This window comes from Saccopteryx leptura, chromosome 6 (genome assembly GCF_036850995.1).
Source record: "Saccopteryx leptura isolate mSacLep1 chromosome 6, mSacLep1_pri_phased_curated, whole genome shotgun sequence".
Taxonomy (NCBI): Eukaryota; Metazoa; Chordata; class Mammalia; order Chiroptera; family Emballonuridae; genus Saccopteryx; species Saccopteryx leptura.
Window position 1 is genome coordinate 188,758,676 of NC_089508.1, and position 22,746 is coordinate 188,781,421.

General features: G+C 54.7%; 1 protein-coding gene across 1 annotated transcript in view; it reads right to left on the reverse strand.

Moving 5' to 3' along the window:
- Positions 1 to 22,746, reverse strand: part of STK10 (serine/threonine kinase 10) — a 95,145-nt gene that overhangs the window by 62,267 nt on the left and 10,132 nt on the right. The window contains exon 2 of the mRNA XM_066388213.1: positions 12,835 to 12,999. Coding sequence (XP_066244310.1) covers positions 12,835 to 12,999 — 165 coding nt within the window. The remainder of the gene's footprint in view (positions 1 to 12,834; positions 13,000 to 22,746) is intronic.

Genomic DNA, 22,746 nt, shown 5'->3' on the forward strand with positions numbered 1-22,746 from the left:
GCGAGCACCACGCTGCTGCCCCTGAGGACACGGCCCTGGGGGGGGGAGGGGTCAGGAGACAGACTCAAAAGTCCGTCAAGAGTAAGCAGGGTCCCAGGAAATACAGACACACCGCCAGAGGAAACAGCATCTCCACCTAAAACTGCTACAGGTGTGGGGCATGTGACGTGGTCCTCCAGGGACGTGGAGGTGGATGGCGATGCAGAGCTACGGGCACAGCGGGCGGGGCCAGGAAGGTGGCGCAGGCGGGGGCACGCGTGCCTGTCACATCCCTGGGGGAGCCCCCCAGCCTTCCTCAACTCGTTTCCTGAGGGACACCGGCCTCCAAGGGACCAGTACACCCGAGTCAACTAGACATACGCAGGATTTTGACCCTAGAGTCAGACGCACCTGCCTTCCCATCCTTCTGACACTCACAGAACGGACTTTGGGACAAAGTCAGAGGTCTGGGCCTCAGTTTGCTCACCTGTGAAGTGGGGATAACTCAGACTTGCCCCCTAGGTAGTGAGCAAATGAGGTGTGAGTGAAAGCAGGAGAGGTGAGCAGGGATGTGAGGGGCACATGGAGTATGCCGGTGACCCTGGTGAACCGGGTCACATAGTCTCCACGTGGAGATGCTGGGGCAGGGGTCCCCAAACTTTTTACACAGGGGGCCAGTTCACTGTCCCTCAGACCGTTGGAGGGCTGCCACATACAGTACTCCAGTACACTGACCACCAATGAAAGAGGTGCCCCTTCCGGAAGTGCAGCAAGGGCCGGATAAATGGCCTCAGGGGGCCGTAGTTTGGGGACGTCTGTGCTGGGGAATGTGGCCAGGCCACAGAATCGCCCTTGCTCCTCTGACTGTGACACAGAGACCACCCCCCAACCTGGCCGCTCCAACAGCAGGATCCCAGTCACACCCCAGGTCCCCAGCTTGTCTGTCCCCATCTCTGGGCACACAGGCAGGAGGGCCCACTGTGTCTGAGGATGGCTAGGGTCACGCAACCTGTATGACCTCAGGTCTCCCGGCCCCGGCCCAGCGCCCCGTCCGCCACACCGAGTGACGTCTGAGAAGCTCACTGGGCCGCCGGCCGCCGTCTGACGTTGGTCTCTATAACTCCGGCTCCTCTCAGGCCAGAGATGCAATCTCTGTCAGTGACAACGGCTGGCCTCAGAGCCCAAGGGGACAAGCCACAGAAACCCTGGTGGGTGACATGCGGTCACGTGGACCTGTGTGGCCAGCAGGCCCGCCCGCCCACACCCTGCTGTCACCCTGGGGCCTACTCTGCCTCTTTGCAAAATGTTCCTTTTCAGACAAGAAGTCACACCCTGAGAGGCCCACAGCGCTCCTCCAGGATCCCGCTCTCTCTCACACACACACAGACACACACACAACTTACTGCGCATGTACAGAAGTTCACAGACCCTTCACAAGCCTATTTTTGGACTCCCTAGGCCAGGTGGCCTCGCTCACATACCCCCCCGCGTTGGGTCAGCTAACCAATGGGGCGGAGCAGGCTGCCGAGATGGAAAAATGCCCCTCACACATTTCCCTAGGAACTCAGTCCTCCTGGTTAATTTCCTTTCCTCAGTTTTGACAGAGACCTGGGATGGGAAATACTTCCTCTCAATTCTACTTTAAGAAAAGCAGGGCCCCGGCAGGTTGGCTCAGTGGTAGAGCCTTAGCCTGGCGTGTGGATGTCCTGGGTTTGATTCCCAGTCAGGGCACACAGGAGAAGTGACCATCTGCTTCTCCACCCCTCCCTCTCCCCCTTCTCTCTGTCTCTCTCTCTCTTGCCCTCCCACAGCCAAGGCTTGATTGGTGCAAGTGCATCAGCCCCAGGCGCTGAGTGAGGATGGCTCCACGGAGCCTCCGCCTCAGGTGCTAAAATTAGCTTGGTTGTGAGCATGGCCAGATGGGCAGACGTCGGCCCCAGCCCCTGATGGGGGTTGCTGCAGGGACACATGCGGGAGTCTGTCTCTCTATCTCCCCTCCTCTTACTTAGAAAAAGAAGAAAAAAAAGATTAAAAAAGAAAGAAAAGAGAAGAAAAGCAGTGCCACATGCCAATGGCAAAGAGCCCTCCCTCCATTGGGGGTATTAGGGAGTGGTGCGGTCTGAGGCTAACTGGCTGGTGGTCACATCCCCACCCAGGGGCAACTGCTGCTCAGCCCAGGTAACTGCAGCCATGCAGAAAGGTAGTCTGGTTGTTCAAGAAAAGCCAGAGGGCAGACTTCTATGTGACATCTGGCAAAACACTAAGAAATTTCTAAAAGTATCACACATGCCAAACAAAATGCATCTGCAGGCCTGAGCTGGCCTGAGGTCAGCAGCCTGCGACCTGCTCTGAGGTCCACTGCACGGGCGGGGCCGCGGCTCACAGCCTCCCACTCCCAACAGCAAGAGCTATGAGTGGTAGAGACGTGTGGTTCTCAGCCAGGGGTAAGTGTGCCCCCCGCCAGGGGATATTGGGCAACATTTGGAGAAGGTTTTGGTTGTCACAGCTGAGCAGGAAGGTGGGGGTTCTACCGGAGCCTACTCAGTAAGAGGCAGGACGTAATAATGTCCTGGGACCGCTCCCCCCCCACCAGGAGTGAGCAAATCCTGATGGAGACCAAACAGAATGCACAAGCCAAGAGCTCCTCTGGGGGCCACCTTGGGAGTGGGGACTGAGGGTCAAGGAGGCCCATCACCTCAGCTCGGGCAAATGTCGTTCTCTCTGTGGCCCACGAGGACTTCTGGGAAGATTTCCACAGCAGAGGATTCCACAGCTACACATACTGGAGAAGCCCGGGTGTAGACGATGCGAGTTGAGAAATGAGCTGTGAGGACAAGACCTCCTGCTGCCTGGCCAGCCGAGGTGGGCGGAAGCCCAGTCTCTGTCCCCTTGAATGACCCCGGGCAAGCCACTGAGCCTGGCCGCATCATCCCTCACTTCCGACCTCACGAGGCTCGGCCAGGCCCCACGTCCACCAGCTGGCTCTGCACGTGGCCCGAGTAAGGCTCGGAGACAGGAAGGCGAGTTTGGGGCGTCGCCCGGCACCCCACGCTCACGAGCTGAGCGTCCCCATTGCGCCAGCCTCCCTTTCTGCCTTTAACAGGGAGCGCGGGGCGCAGCGGAACGCTTTGGCAGGCAGAGGGATCGGGCTTGAGCTGAACAGAACCGGTTTATTTTCTTTTATTTCTATTTATGGCGAGTGGGACCTAGTTTTCCATGTAGGGCAGTGAGACGCAAGTCTCCTTTTAAATAAATGTCTTTTAATTTCTAAAATGTGAGTCACTTCGAAGAATTCTATTAACTATTGCAGAAGGAGCAAAATGAACGAGGTTTGGGAGAGGCAGCCCTACCTAGAGTGTCATATAAATGAATACCACGGACATTGAGCACCCGAAACAATCTTGTTAAACCTGAGGAGGGGGCGGGACCCCACGCCAAGCAAAGGGGTCTATGTTTTGTTTGCTACTCAGCAAAGAGATTCCTGGGCATCTAAGACTCCCTGCAAAACTTTCTGCCCAGAGGAAACGGGCGGGACGGAGACAAAGGGACTTCTTTTTTTTTTTAGAGAGGAGAGGGAGAGACAGAGAGAGAGAGAGAAAAGGGGGAGGAGCAGGAAGCATCAACTCCCATATGTGCCTTGACCAGGCAAGCCCAGGGTTTCGAACCGGCGACTTCAGCATTTCCAGGTTGACGCTTTATCCACTGCGCCACCACAGGTCGACAAAGGGACTTCTGACCTTGAACTTGACCTGTACAGGTGTCCAGGGCAGGTCCGGGGTGACCAGACCTACAGCACACGCAAAAGGCCTCCCCTCACTCTGGTGTCGCCGACCCCCAATGTCATCGTTCTGACTGTCTGGGAGTGACATGGTCACAGCAAGGCTTCGGGAAGGGTCACCAGAGAAGCCACAAGAGAGGGGCTGCCTGGAAGATGGCACTAGATGGCAGAGACCTGGAAGTGTCACCTGCACGCAGCTTAGACGAGCTGGAGAAAAGGCTCAGGAAGGCATGGACAACACGCTCACCAGCCTGTCCGTCCACCAGGTTGTGGGCGCAGAATAGATCAACGAAAAGGGGCAACACAAATGACCCCACTAGCTCAGCGGGCGACTCGGCAGGTCTCGCGAGCTCGGTGACCAACAATGACCACACAGCATGGTCTGATCACAAATTCCTAACCGGGCAGGTCACGGCGGTGGTCACATCCCAGGTCTATGGCTTCCTCAGCTCCAGTGGCACTCTGGAGACATCGGTCACCAGCTTGTGAAAACTGAAGGCTACATTTTCAGGAATTTTTGTAAGTCAGTTGTTAAACACTACAATTATTTTTGCTAATTTCTATGTACTGATTTTTAGAGAAAGAGGAAAGGAGAGAGATGGAGAAAGGGGGAAAGAAGGGGAGACGGCGGGGGGGAGAGAGAGAGAAAAAAAAACACTGATTTGCTGTTCCATTTATTTACACACTCACTGGTTGATTATCGTATGAGCCCTGACTGGGGATCGAACCCACAACCTTGGGTTATCAGGATGATACTCTAACAAGCTATGCAGCCTGGGCAAATATAACCATTATGAAGTTATAGCCCTGGCCGGTTGGCTCAGCGGTAGAGCGTCGGCCTAGCGTGCGGAGGACCCGGGTTCGATTCCCGGCCAGGGCACACAGGAGAAGCTTCCATTTGCTTCTCCACCCCTCCGCCGCGCTTTCCTCTCTGTCTCTCTCTTCCCCTCCCGCAGCCAAGGCTCCATTGGAGCAAGGATGGCCCGGGCGCTGGGGATGGCTCCTTGGCCTCTGCCCCAGGCGCTAGAGTGGCTCTGGTCGCAATATGGCGACGCCCAGGATGGGCAGAGCATCGCCCCCTGGTGGGCGTGCCGGGTGGATCCCGGTCGGGCGCATGCGGGAGTCTGTCTGACTGTCTCTCCCTGTTTCCAGCTTCAGAAAAATGAAAAAAAAAAAAAAAAAAAAAAATGAAGTTATATAATCTTTTCATTTTAAAAATCATATTAAAGCTCTGGCCGGTTGGCTCAGTGGTCGTCGGCCTGGCGTGCAGAAGTCCTGGGTCCGATTCCCGGCCAGGGCACACAGGAGAAGCGCCCATCTGCTTCTCCACCCCTCCCCCTCTCCTTCCTCTCTGTCTCTCTCTTCCCCTCCCGCAGCGAGGCTCCATTGGAGCAAAGATGGCCCGGGCGCTGGGGATGGCTCCTTGGCCTCTGCCCCAGGCGCTGGAGCGGCTCTGGTTGCGACAGAGCGACGCCCCCTGGTGGGCAGAGCGTCGCCCCCTGGTGGGCGTGCCGGGTGGATCCCGGTCGGGCGCATGCAGGAGTCTGTCTGACTGTCTATCCCCGTTTCCAGCTTCAGAAAAATACCAAAAAAAAAAAAAAATCATATTAAAAACAAAAACAAAGATGATAAATACTCAAAAACACATCGCCTTCCTAATTCTTTGACTGCGTTCTCCTGTTAGCGATGCTCTTGAAGCGATTTTTGATTTTCGTCTCCTCTACCTGTACGGCAGAAACACCTCACCACGGCCGGCACATCCTTCCCAACTCTGTGTCCGTGACGTGACCTATGTAGCCTGACACTCAACCGTGGCAGGACTAGTCACGTCAGAAATTGGCAGACGCTGTAAGCCAGGGCTATTCTTCCCAGGGGACTGATTGTTCAACATTTTCCAAAAATGCCATTCTCTCTTACACCCACAGTACATGTAGGAAAAGGATCCGACCCTTGAAAGACATTCCCAGGAACCGAAATCTGGGTCAGGGCTGCAGGGTGGGAGGTGGGGGCAGGGTGACGCTGGGGGCCATCAGAACCCGGGGCACACTCACGAGGTCGGCCAGCCCAGGGTTTCCTGAACTCCCTCCCTTTCGGGGACCTGGCTGTGCGTCCGGAGCTGCTCGGTCTGCACTGTCCCAAACGGTAAGCCGCTGGCCACATGTGGGTATCGAGCACTCGAAATGTGGCTGGTGTTGAAAACTGATCATTCTATTCACTTTCAATTTAACTTAAATTTAAAAGCTGACATGGGATTCTGTTATTGGGAAACATATGAGGATGCTGGGCCCTAGCCAGATAGCTTGGTTGGTAAGAGCATCATCCTGAAGCACAGAGGTTGCTGGTTCGATCCCCGGTCAGGGCACATACAGGGACACATCTATGACAGAACAGGTCATTCTGTGTGTCTCTGTCTCTCTCTCTCTCTCTCTCTCTCTTCCTCTCTCTAAAATCAATCAAAAAAATTTTTAAAAGGAATGTTGGAACACTGGGGATGTGACTCTTTTGTCTACCATAAGCCTCACGACATCTCAACGTAGATTTCTGAGGAAAATTCAGTCCCTGCCTTGAGATGTGCTCTAAGTAAAATGCACACTGGATCTGAAGGCTTAGAATTTTTTTTTTAAGTAAATTATCTCAATAATTTTTACATGTCAGAATGATAATATTTTTGATATGCCAGGTTAAGTAAATAATATTATTTAGACTAATTTTACCTGGGGTTGTTTTTCTTTTGGGTTTTTTTTTTTTTTTTTTTTTTGCTCTTCTTACTGTGGCTATTAGAACATTTATAATTATATTAATTATATTTCTTTTTTTTTTAATTTTTTTTTTTTTTTTTTTTCCTGAAGCTGGAAACGGGGAGAGACAGTCAGACAGACTCCCGCATGTGCCCGACCGGGATCCACCTGGCACGCCCACGAGGGGTGATGTTCTGCCCACCAGGGGGCGATGCTCTGCCCCTCCGGGGCATCGCTCTGTCGTGACCAGAGCAACTCTAGCGCCTGGGGCAGAGGCCAAGGAGCCATCCCCAGCGCCTGGGCCATCTTTGCTCCAATGGAGCCTCGGCTGCGGGAGGGGAAGAGAGAGACAGAGAGGAAGGAGAGGAGGAGGGGTGGAGAAGCAGATGGGCGCTTCTCCTATGTGCCCTGGCCAGGAATCGAACCTGGGACTTCTGCACGCCAGGCCGACGCTCTACCACTGAGCCAACCGGCCAGGGCTTATAATTATATTTCTATTGTATTTCAATGGGGTGGCACTGGTCCAGAACCATTTGGGGCTTTCTCCTTCCACTTGTGCCATTTGATGTTCAAAAGCAGAAGTGGTCATAAGAAACCACTGACAGGGTTCTGCTAGGATTACAAATTCTAGGGGGAGGGGGGGAATGAGCTAATCTTGTCAGATTGTAGGCGGGTGGCATGGTGGATGACCTCTGCCCCGTCCAGGGGGAAAGTCTGTTCTTGGATGTCGTGTCGGGGAAGGGGCCAAAGACACTTTAGGCAACAGCCAACTTCTCATCCCAAAGTCCCAGAGAGCAGACCTCCCGGTCTAGGATTGGTTTTGTCAAAGACACCCACACCGAAAAGCTGGCTCCTACAGCCCCGCATGAGGCCCGATCCTGGCACGAGACGGGCCAAGAACCATCCTGCAGGGTCGGTGTACCCCTCAACCCTGTATCACAGAACAAGACATCCCCCCCACTCTTCCACACATGCCGTCCCTCACCTGAGAGTCTCGCAGCCCTCTGGAGAACTCCTATGCATCCTTCAAGGTCCAGTTCAAATGCTCCTTCCTCTGAAGCCTGTCTTGACTCAGTGACATTCCCATATTCCAACTGTGGGCTTCTGGCCTCGCCTGTCCTTACCACTCACTGCCTTACCAGCCTTAATTTAACGCTTTTAATCTTGCTCCCTCAAACATAAGTTCTTTCTAAAACACAGAACATGGGTCTCTCCCCTGGGAAAATTTTCCCTGGGTCCCTGTTACCTAAAACACTAGTTCTCAACCTTAAGCAAGCACCCATCACATAGAAACACAGATTACTGGGCACCACCCCAGAGTCCCCGAATTCAGCAGGTCTGGGCTGAGACCTGATATTTTGCATTGCTAACAAGGTCCCAGGAACTGCTCTGGGGGCCGAGGGCTGTACTTGGAGAACAGACCTAAAAGATCAAGTGCAAACTCTTCACCTCCGCGGCATTCAAGGCCCTGCGCAACACCGCCTCCAATGACTTTCCCCATCCTCAGTTTTGACCAAGTACAGCCTAAACCCTTGTCTGCCCATCCCCCAAGCAGGCCACGCCTTCCTGCCTCCAGGCCACTGCCTGTGCCATCCTTTCTGCTGGAAGCCTTCTGTCCCACTGGATCCACCCTCCTTGATTTCACAAGGTCTAAAACAAGTCCCCAAAATGAGGAGCTAGCGCTTTACAAGGTTTACAAAGTAGCAAATGTAGGCAGCTGTTGGGGCAGCTACAAAAACGGGAGGGTAAGAACCCGGTTCTGCGATAGCAGCAGCTCTGAGTAACAAAAGACCAGCCTAAAGTGACAACTCAGGGGGCAAAAACATTCTGCTGTATCTATTTAAATAACCTCAGACGGTTACAGTCCAGTTACAAAGTGTCCTTTATCGCTATCCGGTGTTCCAGTTCAGCCCATGTGACCTTGGGGGCAGGGGCGGGGGCGCTTAGCCTCTTTGTTTCTTGTTCTCATCTGTAAGATGGTGATAACAATGTCACAGAAGGAAGAAGAAATGGCTCGATGCACGTAGCACACACAGGTCGCCCTTGATAACAACTGGCTGCTGTTGTGGGACCCGAGAAAGTCATGACCTTGGTACCACCAGCCACCATCAGTAATGGGCACAGACACATCAAAGGCAGTGTTTTTCCTTAATGGGCATATAACCAGCAGTCCCATCCAGGCTTGTGTGGATGGACGGCAGGACGGACGGACAGATTAATGGGCGGACGGGGAGTGGGGAGATGGGGAAACCCCTTTGTATAACTAACATCAAACGTGGCTCTGCAGGGCCGGTGTGGCGGTGGACACTTAAAAACCTTTCAAGTTCTCCTAAAGAGGTCCTCAGGCAACAACACAGAAATTCAAAGATGTCCACCAGAGTTCTTTATAACCAAAAATAAAAATAAAAGGGAAGGATCAGGGTTCCCCAAACTTTTTACACAGGGGACCAGTTCACTGTCCCTCAGATCATTGGAGGGCCGCCACATACAGTGCTCCTCTCACTGATCATCAATGAAAGAGGTGCCCCTTCTGGAAGTGTGGTGGGGGCCAGATAAATGGCCTCAGGGGGCCGCATGTGGCCCGCGGGCCGTAGTTTGGGGAAGCCTGATCTAAATGCTCCTCAGTAGAACACAGCACGGTCAGAATGATGGAATTCTATGTAACAGTCAAGAAGCAAGTCTAATCCCTCCTGACACGGAATCTTACACAAAATGTATCTTACACAAAAAGAATAGGCTGAAAGGTTTAAGGAGAGTAACAGGTATGGTACAAATCCATCCTTTTTCTTTTTTTTTTTTTAATTTTTTTTTTTTAAGATTTTATTTATTCATTATAGAGAGGGGACAGAGAAAGAGAGAGAGAGAGAGAGAGAGAGAGAGAGAGAGAGAAGGGGGGAGGAGCAGGAAGCATCAACTCCCATATGTGCCTTGACCAGGCAAGCCCAGGGTTTTGAACCGGCAACCTCAGCATTTCCAGGTTGACGCTTTATCCACTGCGCCACCACAGGTCAGGCCAATCCATCCTTTTTCAAACCCTGTGGGTATGGGGAGTGTGTGTCTATAGGAACCGGTGGTTATCTCTGGTATAAAAATTTGGATGGTATTCATCTTTTTTTGTTTGTTTAGCTTTTCTACATACTCTCATTTTCCCCTGATGACCATAAACATCACAGCTGACTCCTGAACAATGCAGGGGCTAGGGGTGCCGACACCAAGCAGTTGAAAATCTGCTTGTAACTTCCAACTCCCCCAAACCGCACTAGTTGTCCCTGGATATCCATGGGGAATCGGTTCCAGGGTCCCCGCTGTACCCAAATCTGCGGGTGCTGACTGTCCCCTGTATAAAATGGCGCAGAACAATGCACAGCAGTAGCCCTCCACATCCGCGGACACCCAACCTCCGAGAGAAGACAGTACAGGTATTTATTGGGAAAAAAATCCACATATTAACTGCGTGGTTCAAACCTGTGCTGTTGAAGGGTCCACTGTAATCGTTTAATTTCTTTTTTTTTTTAATTTTATTTATTTATGTTTTACAGAGACAGAGAGTGAGTCAGAGAGAGGGATAGACAGGGACAGACAGACAGGAACGGAGAGAGATGAGAAACATCAATCATCAGTTTTTCATTGCACGTTGCAACACCTTAGTTGTTCATTGACTGCCCTCTCATATGTGCCTTGACTGCGGGCCTTCAGCAGACCGAGTAACCCCTTGCTTGAGCCAGTGACCTTGGGTTCAAGCTGGTGGGCTTTTTTTGCTCAAACCAGATGAGCCTGCGCTCAAGCCGGCGACCTTGGGAGTCTCGAACCTGGGTCCTCTGCATCCCAGTCTGACACTCTATCCACTGTGCCACCGCCTGGTCAGGCTAATTTCTTAAAAGAAAGAAAGAACATTTTAAAAAGCGGCTCCATGAATCAGGACAGAGAAAACCCGTAGGCAGCAGCTTCAGGGGCCTCAGCTGTGTGACCCTGTGCGAGGGGTCCACCCTCCCTGGACCTCTGTCCCCTCCTCTGGGAAAGGGTGACCAGTCTCCATGCCCTGCTCACCTCCCGAGGTGCCGGGAGACCGTGGATGAGGAAGGGCTTTGAGGCGTCAGCTGACACCAGATGGAGGCAGTGGTTTTACCCCCCGCAGTGACAACTAGGAGACCCCCTGAGGAGACGCTCAGAGAAGGAAGGGAACTTGCCCTGTGTCACGGGGGAGGGGAGCCAGTTTTAGTGGCCAGAGCTCCGGGTGGGGTCCAGTTCACACCCAACCTCAGAGACGGCCTTGCTTCCTTCCTCCCTGCTGAACGAAGGCGTGACCTTCAACGTCGTTTCTAAACCTTCTTTGGTGCCTGAGGCCACAGGATCCTTTTCCCAAATTTCCACATTAAACATTAATAGTTCTACTCCTAAAACTCAGGCATTCTGTGCAACAAAATAAAAAGCTAAGCAGGAGTCTATTTCCCATTATATTATGTGGAAAAATTGTAAAGCATCACATGTCAACTCCAAACTCCCCACTGATTTCTTAAAATGTAACTAAAACATAGTGACACTGTTTCCAGGCATTGGAAACTAGCACGCTAGGAGGTGACATGCTGAAAACACCCCCTGCTGACCCCCAAGGCATCACTCACAGTTGTCAGTAAGCCCGCTGTGTGCAGTGCCAAGAGAAAGGCCCCCCCCAGTCCCGCCCCCCCCCTCCCGGGGACTCCAGTCCACCGAGCCTGGGCAACCTCCACAGAGTGTCCACATGTGACTCCACCAGCCTTCCAATTGCATCCAGAATGCACCAGAGAAGTCGCCAGCACACCGTTTTGTTACAATTGTACTGGGTTTTGAGGATACACACACGCTGTTTACATATATAATACTGGCTGAGAAAACGTCTGGTGAGACACGAGCCGTCTAGGAAGCGTGGGGTTTTTCAACGGAGAGGCATGAACACCAACGAGAACGTCAAGGGGGAGACGCTATGCAGGGCAGGCCAGTCCGAGAAAAACCAGGGCACCCCGGGACACCTCGTGAGCGGACGAGCGATGCTGCGTTTGGAAGGGGGGCTCGAAGCTGCACCTGCCCTGTGCATAGACGGAAGAGGGGGGGCTGTTAAAGGCTTCCCTTCCTTAGGGCTGCCATTGGAAAGAACACCCACGTGGCAGCAACGCAGTGGTAGTAACGATTTTACTGGTACAAGTAACACAGTAGCCAACACCACACAACTGTTCACTCACCTCTTATCTGTGCCAGATGCTCTTAGAAGTACCTACCATAAGGCCCTGGCTGTTTGGCTCAGTGGTAGAGCGTCGGCCTGGCGTGCAGAAGTCCTGGGTTTGATTCCCAGCCAGGGCACACAGGAGAGGCGCCCATCTGCTTCTCCACCCCTCCCCCTCTCCTTCCTCTCTGTCTCTCTCTTCCCCTCCCGCAGCCGAGGCTCCATTGGAGCAAAAGATGGCCCGGGCGCTGGGGATGGCTCCTTGGCCTCTGCCCCAGGCGCTAGAGTGGCTCTGGTCGTGACAGAGTGACACCCCGGATGGGCAGAGCATCGCCCCCTGGTGGGCGTGTCGGGTGGATCCCGGTCGGGCGCATGCGGGAGTCTGTCTGACTGCTTCCCCGTTTCCAGCTTCAGAAAAATACAAAAAAAAAACACAAAAAAACAAGTACCTACCATGGCCTGACCAAGCAGTGGTACAGTGGATAGAGCGTCAGACTGGGATGCATAGGACCCAGGTTCGAGACCCCGAGGTCGCCAGTTTGAGCACAGGCTCATCTGATTTGAGCAAAGCTCACCAGCTTGAGCCCAAGGTCTCTGGCTTGAGCAAGGGGTCACTTGGTCTGCTGTAGCCCCCCCCAGTCAAGGCACATATAAGAAAGCAATCAATGAACTAAGGTGGTGCAACAAAGAATTGATGCTTCTCATCTCTCTCCTTTCCAGTCTGTCTGCCCCCTACCTGTACCTCTCTCTGTCTCTGTCACAAAAAAAGAAAAAGAAAAAGAAGTACCTACCACAAATTACCTCATTTAATCCCTGTAACAATGCTGTGGGCTAGGTACTATCATACCCACTTTACAGATGGAGAAACCGAGGCACAGAGCAGGAAAGAACTCACGCAGCGTTATCCACCTTACAGGCAGCAGAGCCAGGATTTGAGGACAGGCCAGAGGCTTTTGAGTTCCTTCCTGCTCTGAGCCAACCCCACCAGTGGAGGGGGTGTGCAGAAAGGGGGCGGCAGGGGACCAGGAGCCCCCTACCTCCCTCTGTCCTTCCCCGGCCCCTGCCTTCCAGGCAGATGCTGAGAGAGAGCTGAAGCCCTGGGGCCCAGGCCACGGGGCCCGGCCGGGTGGGCGATGCCTTACCCACAGCTTGGCGTCGTGGAAGTAGGCGCCCAGAAGCTTCACGATGTAGGGGTGGTCGCAGGTGGCCAGGATCTCGATCTCCACGATGTAGTCCTCCAGCTCCTCCTCACTCTTGGTCTCAATCACTTTGGCGGCGGCCAGGGCACCTGTCTCCTTGTTCTTGGCCTGCAAAGAAGGGACATGGAAGGTCAACAGATACAAGGCCCTGGCCAATTGGCTCACTCGTAGAGTGGCGGCCTGGCGTGTAGGAGTCCCAGGTTCGATTCCCAGCCAGGGCACACAGAAGAAGCGCCCATCTGCTTCTCCACCCCTCCCCCTCTCCTTCCTCTCTGTCTCTCTCTTCCCCTCCCGCAGCCGAGGATCCATTGGAGCAAAGTTGGACCAGGCGCTGAGGATGGCTTCATGGCCTCCGCCTCTGGCGCTAGAACGGCTCCGATTGCAACAAAGCAACACCCCCTAGTGGGCATGCCAGGTGGATCCCGGTCAGCGCATGCAGGAGTCTCTCTCCTTCCCTGCCTCTCACTTCAGAAAAATATAGATATATATAAAAAAAAAAAAAAGTACAACACTGAACAATAAACATGGCATGGTCCTTTTACAGAAAAACTGGAAAAGACACTTTCGTCGATGCTCACATGTAATAGGAATGCATGGAAAATTCTGGAAAGATACTGCCTGCCAGCAGGCTGGGAGGCAGCCTGAGGGAAGAGAGGGTCAAAGGGCACTCCACTCTCTGTACCATGTTCAGGTGGAAGGCTTTGCGGGTGGCCCTGGCATCCATGCCCTCCCCGCCCCCGGCCAGGGAGTCACTGGGGAGAATCTGGGCAAAGGCCAGCCCTCCACCAGCACCTTCCACGCCTGGAGGAAGGAGGCTGCCTGGCACCTTTCTCTGGGTTTCCTTATTAAAAGGGATGTTTGCTCCTGGAGGCGGGGGAGGCCCCGGCGGGGTGCGGACCCCAGGAGCGCACCCAGCCTGCCTTGCCACCCACCCTGAAAGGCAGCATTGAACACGGGGCGGGCCTCCGGCGGGGCGCCTCCATCCACCCTGGGGACACCGCTGCCCAGCTCCTGGCTCAGCTTCCAGGGACGGGCGCCTGCCAGGAAGGGGTTAGCAGCAGCCGTGGCACACAAAGTGACGTGGCCAAAATAAAGCCTGGCTGAGGTGGCCATCCACCTCCCGGAGGCCACAGAGGACGCAGTAACGGCTGATGATAAAAACAGCGAACCCTGCGTGAGCAGGCGCCCAGGGAGCCTCTCACTCCGTCTCCCACCCAGGGCTTGGCCACGAACAGCAGCATGCATAATTTGCAGAAGAGGACTCTGAGCTCCAGAGATGCACAGTGATTTGCCTCAGGTCACACATCAAGTGGGGGGGTGGGCGGTGCAGGCCGGACCCAAACACAAGCCTGCCTGGGCTCTGAATCACTTCCCAACAGGCCCTCCCTGGACAGAGCCCAGTTCCCTGCTCCGTTCCATCTCCCTTCGCTAAAGACAAATGCCAACCACAGCCAACAGCACGCTTGGCAGCTGGGGAACAGTGCAGCTGCCAGAATTTGCTCGGCCCACAGGCCATCCAGGCAGGTGTCAGCCATCGAGCCCGTTTCCCAGAGGAGCAGGCAGAGGCGCGGAGAGGCCCCACCCAGGATCGGCCTGTGGTCTCCCCTGTTCTCACTGCCCACGGCTGCGTATTCCCTAGTCAGTCACTCAACCGTTATCTACTGAGCCCGTGTCAGTGTGTGGCACTTTTCCAGTGAACAAGGCAGTCTGTGCACAGAGGGGGCATCTGTGGGTTGGAGTCACTGCCCTCCTCGAACAGAACGCACCCCAGCCAGACTTTTCTCTGCAGCAGAGCAACCCCTCCCCTCATTCCCAAGCCCCAAAGAGGCAATGGAGTGAATTCTACCCCTATCTCTGGAAGTGGGCGGGTGGATGACTCATCCTGGCCAATCAGACCACGGGGACCAGCTCAGGTATGGATGCGATCCAGGCAGCCAATGAAATGCGGCCTCAGAACAATTGCTGAGACCCGGGAGATGGTCCCAAGCCCTTCTGTACCGCTAGCATCCAGCTATGCCTGAGGCAGGCCTGGAACTAGGGGGGGAGAGGGGATTCCTACCCGCCCCCCATCTCCCGGGGGAGGGGGGCAACCTGAAAACTAGCTGAGCCTGGAACCGAACTAGGGAGTACACTGTTCGGTCCCCTCCGTTAAGTGACTCCCACATGGAACCACTATTAAGAGCCTCATCTTACATATAAGAAAAGTGATGCTCAGAGAGGTCAAGCCACTTGCCCAGGGTTGCAAAGGGCTAGGAGCTGAAGTCAGGCCTTTCTCTGTGGCTTCAAAGTCCATGTTCCTGACCGCTTTGCCAGAGGTGCCTATGAATTCTGCAAGGGTCCTCTCTGGGCCTCAGTTTCCCTCTCTGCACAGGGATGCCCACAATCTCTGTGGTCTGATCTGAGGGCATCATAGGGAGAGAGGGAAGGTCTTGGAAAGCAAAGGGTGGTCCACGTGGACGAGGCACCCGTGGGAGGTGACAGACAAGGAGTCACACAAAGAACAAGCGGCCTCTGACGTCCGTCTCTCCCCCTGGCCGAGGCAGGGCTGGGGCTCCTACCCGGCCGTCCACTGCTGGCCGGCATGGCTAAACCCTCGGCCCACACCCTGGAGAGCAGAGACAGTGGCCGCTTGTGTTTTCTAGCGTTGGCACCTCTGCAGGAACAATCCTCCCCCTTGTGCAGCTGGGGGCCCAGCCTGGAGGAGGTGGGGACAGCCTTGCCTACTGGGAGCCCTGCCCCACCCCACCCAAGGGGCCCAGCCAGCCAGAGGCTAGAGGCCTCCTGAAAGTCAGCCACACAGGGGCAGCCAGCAGGGGGCGGCCCCCAGGCCCTCCCCTGCCCTCCGGGCTGCAGGCTGGCATCACGGTGTCTTTTTCTAGGAGGCACTGTGTCCCCTGCCTCCTCCTCCAAAGGAAGAACTGATATCACAGAACTTAGGGACCAGAAAGAACGCCGGCCACAGTCCTAACACCAACTCCCTAACCCCCACTCTGCTGCAGATGGGGAAACACAGTCCACAGAGGTGAGTGCAGTGACCAGGGTCCAACTGGTGACAGCCGCCCCATCTACACACAGGGGACCACCACCTGCCCCGAGCAGAGTCAATGAGAACACGGGAGCCAAGAACCCGCAGGGGATGGTCCCGGGGCCACACAGGTCTGGGAGACACGGAGCTGCCCCGAGATGAGTCCTAACAGCGCAGCAGGGGAACGGGACCGCGTCCACCTCCCTCGCTCTCTGTGCAAGGGCCTCATGAGGGGCTGAGCCCGCCTGGTCCAGGTGCACAGCCCAGGCCCGGCCACTCGGCCGGGCCCCTTCCAGTCACAGCCAGTGATGCAGTCATGTGCCCCAAAACAGGCCACAGGGCTGTACCTGTTAGTTTTTTGGTTTGTTTTGGGTTTTTTTTTGAGGGGGGGGGTTGCTAAAGGTAAGAGGAAAAAGGCTTTTCTCTTTCTGGGGAGGGGGGGGATTGCTACAGTGACAGAGGGAAGGCTGGAGGGTCTTGAAGCCCACCCATCTTACCACTCCTCCGGAGAGCCCGCCTGAGGCTGAGGTCAGGACGGGGAAGCAGGGCGCACAGGGCTCACACGTGCAGGAGGGCAGGGGCGGTCGGTCTGTGAACACCTGCAGCCGGCTGTTCCTGAAGGCCGTCTGCCCCCCAGTTACGTGAACCACGCGGCCCCCTCTGGACTTGCGCCACTGTCCCCTAAAATGGAAATTAGCTCCCCGTCTCTGGGGGTGTTCCACAAATACGTATGGAAGTACACTTCTCCACGCCAGTGCGGTTCCAGCCCCTGGGACACGTGTGACGAGGGCCCCCCTCACCCCCACGTGCACTGTGAGCTGGGAAGGGCCCTTCACTGGGACCCCTCGGAGGGGCTGACTGATAACCCGGACGGTCACTAACGGGCCACAGGCAAACAGAAGCCACGAGATTCTTCTGCCGGAAGAATCTTCCTCCAAAAACGTGGATTTCCATGCTTATTAAATAAACAAGACAAGGACTAACGACAACACCCAGCGCTCTCGACCAAATGAGTGGGTGCTCATCACTGACGAGACTACAGATTCCATCTTTTAGGGACAAAACTTAGCAAGAGGTTATAGAAGCCTTTAAAACAGGGGTCTCAAACTCAACTCAGCATGTGGGCCGCAGAGCAAGATCACAGCGTTCGGCGGGCCGCACTAGGTCTACAAAAGGCAACTGTTACGCAACACTTTTCTCACTGCAGTTGAAAACAAAAAAAAATCAGTACAACAAGCACAATCGTACATGCAGTTTACTCAGTGTCACAAAACGACCAGAAACTGTAGTTCGCATCACAACTGCTGTTAACTAAGCTAATATCTAGCTAGGATGCTAGAGAAATGAAAAATACAAGTAGGCCCCTAGGCTTACTTAATTTTATCCAAAATATTTTGAACTTCGTGGATTAGTCTGCGGGCCGCACAAAATTGTTCGGCGGGCCGCGAATTTGAGACCCCTGCTTTAAAATGTCTTTTTTTTTTTTCTTAAGCCTAATATCTATCTCTCATTCTTGATCATTTAAGGCCAGGAAATAATTTCAAAAAGGGCAACAAATGAAATGCCCTAAGATCAGCCCTGGCCGGGTAGCTCAGATGCTTAGAGCATCGACCCGATACGCCAAGGTTGCAAGTTCACTCCCCAGTCACAGCACATACAAGAACTAATCAATGCATGCCAAAATATGTGTAACAACACATTGATGTTTCTACCCCACCCCTTTCCACTTCTCTCTAAAAACAATCAATAATTTTTTTAAAAATGTTAATGTACTAAGATCATCTTCATATTAATCCATAATAATGGCCAAAAAGTGGAAATAACCTTAGCTGTTCAACTGTTAAGACAACGATTGGGCCTGACCTGTGGTGGTGCAGTGGATAAAGCGTCGACCTGGAAATGCTGAGGTCGCCGGTTCAAAACCCTGGGCTTGCCTGATCAAGGCACATATGGGAGTTGATGCTTCCAGCTCCTCCCCCCTTCTCTCTCTCGGTCTCTCTCTCCTCTCTCTCCTCTCTAAAAATGAATAAAAAAAATAAAATAAAAAAGACAACGATGGGTTTGTCTGACCAGGCGGTGGCACAGTGGATAGAGTGTCGGACTGGGATGTAGAGGACCCAGATTCTAGACCCCGAGGCCTCCAGCTTCAGCGCGGGCTCATCTGGTTTGATCAAAGCTCACCAGCTTGGACCCAAGGTCGCTGGCTCGAGCAAGGGGTTACTCGGTCTGCTGAAGGCCCATGGTCAAGGCACATATGAGAAAGCAATCAATGAACAACTAAGGTGTCACTAAGAAAAACTGATGATTGATGCTTCTCATCTCTCTCCGTTCCTGTCTGTCTGTCCCCATCTATCCCTCTCTCTGACTCTCTGTCTCTGTAAAAAAAAAAAAAAAAAAAAAAAAAAGACAAGGGCGGGATTAACTCAGTGGGATAGTAAGCAACCCTTTAAAATAATAAATAGGAAGAAGACATAGTAATGAGAAGAAGTAATTAAGCCAAAAAGTAGTAAGTCAACAAAGCAGGATAATAAAATTACAGCGAGGTTATCACTTTGGGAAAACTGCGCCTATACAGAGAGGCAAGCCGGACACACAGCGTAACGAAGCCAGTGGCTCTTAGATGGTGACTGCACCCAGTGACCCCTGGCAGTTATCCACAGGGGTCCCAGAGAGGACAGACCGGGCTGGTGTCCAGACAGTGACCACTTCATCCTGACCTTGCCTATCCTCTCAGGAACCCACTTGAGCTGCACTGTCCAACATGGTGGCTACATGCGACACCGTGGCCACGTAAATTACATGAAATGACAATTTAATTCCCCACTTGCATTAGCCACACACAGTTCAAGTGCTTAATCACCATCTGAGGTGAGCAGCTACCATCCTGAATAAAACACATACAGTACACTCCAATTCCTGCAGGAAGTTCTAGTAGGCAGCCGTGCACACGAGGCTGCACAAGGAAAAAACAAAAAACAAAACAAAAAAAACCCAAACGTATTCTTAAAAACCCCATCCCATATCCCCACCCCAGCCTCAGACACAGGTATTTCTTTCTCTGGGAAGGAGCAAAGGGCTGGGAGCAGAGAGTGGGAAGAGGCAGCTCAGGGGAGATCACTTGCTAGTGAGGTCTCCTAGCAACCCGGCGCAAGGGACGGCTCCCAGCTGACCCGTCAGATGAGCAGCCTGGGCCGGTGGGTCGGAGCCAAAGAACGGAGCAGTCAAGGCTAACGCTTTCCGTTCTCCCTGTGCTCTGGATTCCGGACGGACGGCTGTGCCAGGCATGTGTCCAATGTGGTTCAGGCCCCTGGAACCAAAGAGGGGCTTGGTCTGGGTCCCAAGATACACAGCAGCGGTGGTGTCTGTCCCTGCATGGTGGTGACTGCTGCCAATCGCAGGAAAAGGCCTGGATTGAGGAGGGAGGACATCTGACCAGGGTCAGAGGGAACCAGGGTCCCGACAGAACCAGCCACAGGCAGGGGACGGGCCCGACACAGACTACAGAGGGTGGTCGGAGGGCAGCACAGAGCCAGGAAGGACGGGGCCACTGTGGCCTTGGGGTCAGACTCCCAAAGCGCCCCTGGCTGGCGGGCACGAGTCGGTCACAGAGCGAAGCCGTGTACGCACCACGGCACGGGGCCTTCCGGGGGCTTGAGTCCTGCGGGCCTGTGGCTAAGAAAGGCCCGCCAAGGCCCCCTGTAGTCCCGGGGCAGGATAAGGAGCACCCTGCCTTGTCCCAGCAGAAGTCCCTGAGGCAGAGGGACTGCCTGCCACCTCCTCCACCGGAACAGAAAATGAAGGGCCAGGTGGAGACTGCGGCCTGTCCCAGGTCACACCGCTAAAAAGAGGCTGCCAGGACTTGAACTCAGGTTTCTCTGTCTGCCTGGGGCTCCTTCCCCTCAGTGGCTCCTCCCCACCAGAAGCTGCTGGTGTGGCCAGTCCTGCTTCCCCGCCTCCTCCTCCACCGCTTCCAACCCCAGCGCTCCCAGGACACACCTCCAGCGGCCCCCAGCCGCCAACACGATGAAGCCCACACTCCCTGGCCTGGTGCTCACCGCCCTGGTGATGTGCCCACGTCGTCTACCTGTCCAGGATTCCACTATCTCCCCACGCCCATCCCACTATGCTACTTTCATGCCCTCCCTCCACCTGGACTGCCTTCCCCCACCCGAGTTTAACCCTTCCACCAGGTCTAACCGGACCGGAGCCCACCCCACGAAATGCTCCCAGAACTCCTTCCCACCGCCCCCACTGGAGTCTCTTCACACCTTCCTATCACCGACCACCCGGTGCCACTCGGGACACCCGGTCATTCGTGTCCCAAGTTCCTCTCTAACCTGGCTGTGAGCTCCGGAAGGCTCAGCCTACGACGACTTCGTTTCAGGCTGCCCCCACAGAGCCTGGCACAGACGGGCAGTAGAGAGATGGGGGGGCAGGTCACGGGGAAGACGGAGAATGGTGGGCAGACAGGTAGATGGGGGAGGGAGTGGGTGGGTTGATGGGAGGGTGGGCAGGTGGGTGGATGGATAAATGGCAGGGAGGGTGGGTGGGTGGAGGGATGAGAGAGAGAGAAGAAGGGAAGGTTGGCAGGTAGATGGATGAATGAATTGGGTGTCTGCACCTCCTTGCAAACAGAAATGACGCCCTCCACATAAGAGGAGAAAGAAAAGTGACAAGAAGTCCATTTCCCCCTCAATACATTTAGATTCCTGAATGTCGAGCGGTTCTCTGATTCTGGAAGATAGGCCTTCTTTTTTTTTTTTTTTTTTTTTAATTTATTCATCTTTAGAGAGGAGAGGGAGAGACAGAGAGAGAAGGGGGGAGGAGCCGGAAGCATCAATTCCCATATGTGCCTTGACCAGGCAAGCCCAGGGTTTTGAACCGGCGACCTCAGCATTTCCAGGTCGACGCTTGATCCACTGCGCCACCACAGGTCAGGCAGATGGGCCTTCTTCCTCTTGAAGACACACACAGTTAACAAGCCTGCAGGTGGAGAGACGCCATCCTGATCAATGACCGCCAGGGCCAAGTTTCGGCTTGGCGACACACAAGAGACGGCGGAGCTTCAGAACAAGCGTCGCTTCAGGACGACCAAGAGTATGAGACACAAAAGCAGAGGAGTGACACGGCTTCCAAAGACAGGCACGTCATAATAGTAACGACCCTCGTTCCCTCCCCTCGTTCCCTCGGGAGGGAGGAGAAGCTTGGCGAGCCATCCTGGCACGGCAGGGAAACGCCGAGCCTCAAAATCCTCCCGGGGCCAGCTTAGAAAAAACCAAAACCCACACAGGACCGGCCCCAGAGATACCGCATCCTGGTCTTGGCCGAAGAGCCGGACTAACCGGCCAACTTGGCCAGGGACGTGGGAGCCGGCTGATCTCAGCTCTTCAAAAGCGCTGAGGAACTCGAGCCCGCCGATCCCTGATAAGGAAGGTGAGAGGGGCTCCCACCTTCCCCACGCTCCCTGGGCCAGAGGACTGGTGCTGAGTCATCCCTGCAGGGGGCCGTCCAGGGTCAAGGGCGAAGAGGAGGGAGAGGAGGGAGAGAAGGAAGCTCGGCTCCCAGGCCTCCCCTGCTCCCCCCCCTGCTCTGCGCGCCACCCAGGCACCTTCGGGCTTCATGGCCCCAACCTCCACCACCACCTTGGGGGACCGTGGACCCCGCAGCCCTGCTTTCTGGGCAGTCCCAAACCTCAAGAGACGAAGGTTACTCAGGGTTTCCCAACGGCAGTACTTCTGGTCCTGTTTTCTTTTTTTTTTTTTATTGTTCTATAAAACATCATGTACTCATTAAAAGAACCTTCCAAATAGAAGAGTACAAAGAAGAAAAACCAGCCCGAGTCCCTTCAGCATTCCTGGAGCACCGCCTCCCGGTAGTCCCGAGGACCCGGACCTGTGTGTCGGGCAAGCCAGCCCCAGGCTTCCCAGCCACGTGACCCCAGGGGACCTCCGTGACCTCTCTGCCCCCCTGGTACAATCAAGATGCCGGCAGTTCCTGCTCTGAGGGCTCCTGCAAGCCCTCGCTGGGTTAACCCGTGGGCGATGCCCAGAACAGGGCCGGGCGCGTCGTGCGGTTCCCCATCCTCTACAGATCGGGGTGGAACTGTACACGCTAGCTTACCGCTTTCCCCTTTTATTTGGCAGATGTTACGAAAAGCCCCTCGGATCACCCAGATCTTCCTCAGCGCCACCTGGAGCAGCTGCAGACTGTCCCCCTGGCCGGAGGGCCCACCACAGAGCTGGCCAGCCCCCCCCACTGTCAGGCCCCTCCCTCCACACCGGTCCCACGGTGCTGCACCCAGAAGCCCGGGACTTGAATGACCTGTGGCCAGACGGCCCTCCAAATGGCTGGGCCACATTACACTGACGTTGATCATACAAGCGGGTCGGTCCCCTCTGTCCCCCTGCTAACACTGGGCATCATTCAAGTGTTCACTGGCTGCTTCGGCCGTATCCTGGCCATGTGTCCCTGGGCCCGGGCCTCATAAGATCGCGGGTGTAAAGACCACTATGTCCCGCTTGAGAGCAAATCTGTTATCCCAATTTTGTAGCAAAGGAAACCAAGACCCCTCTAGAGGGGTGGCGTCTCTTGGCCTAGGTCATGCGGCAAAGACAGGGGCCACGCTGGGACTGGCAGGATGAGGAGCTCCACCAAGTCAGGGCCTCCGAGGCCGGCTCTTGCGGGAGGTGTGGGTGCTCACAGGCCTGCAGAGGGGCTCCCTGCTGGGCACGGCAGCCGGTCCTGCAGGCAGATCAGAAGGGGCACTGGCCCAGGCCCCTCGTTCACGGGGCACACCGGTCACCTCTCCTCGGCCCCAGCGATGGGGCTGC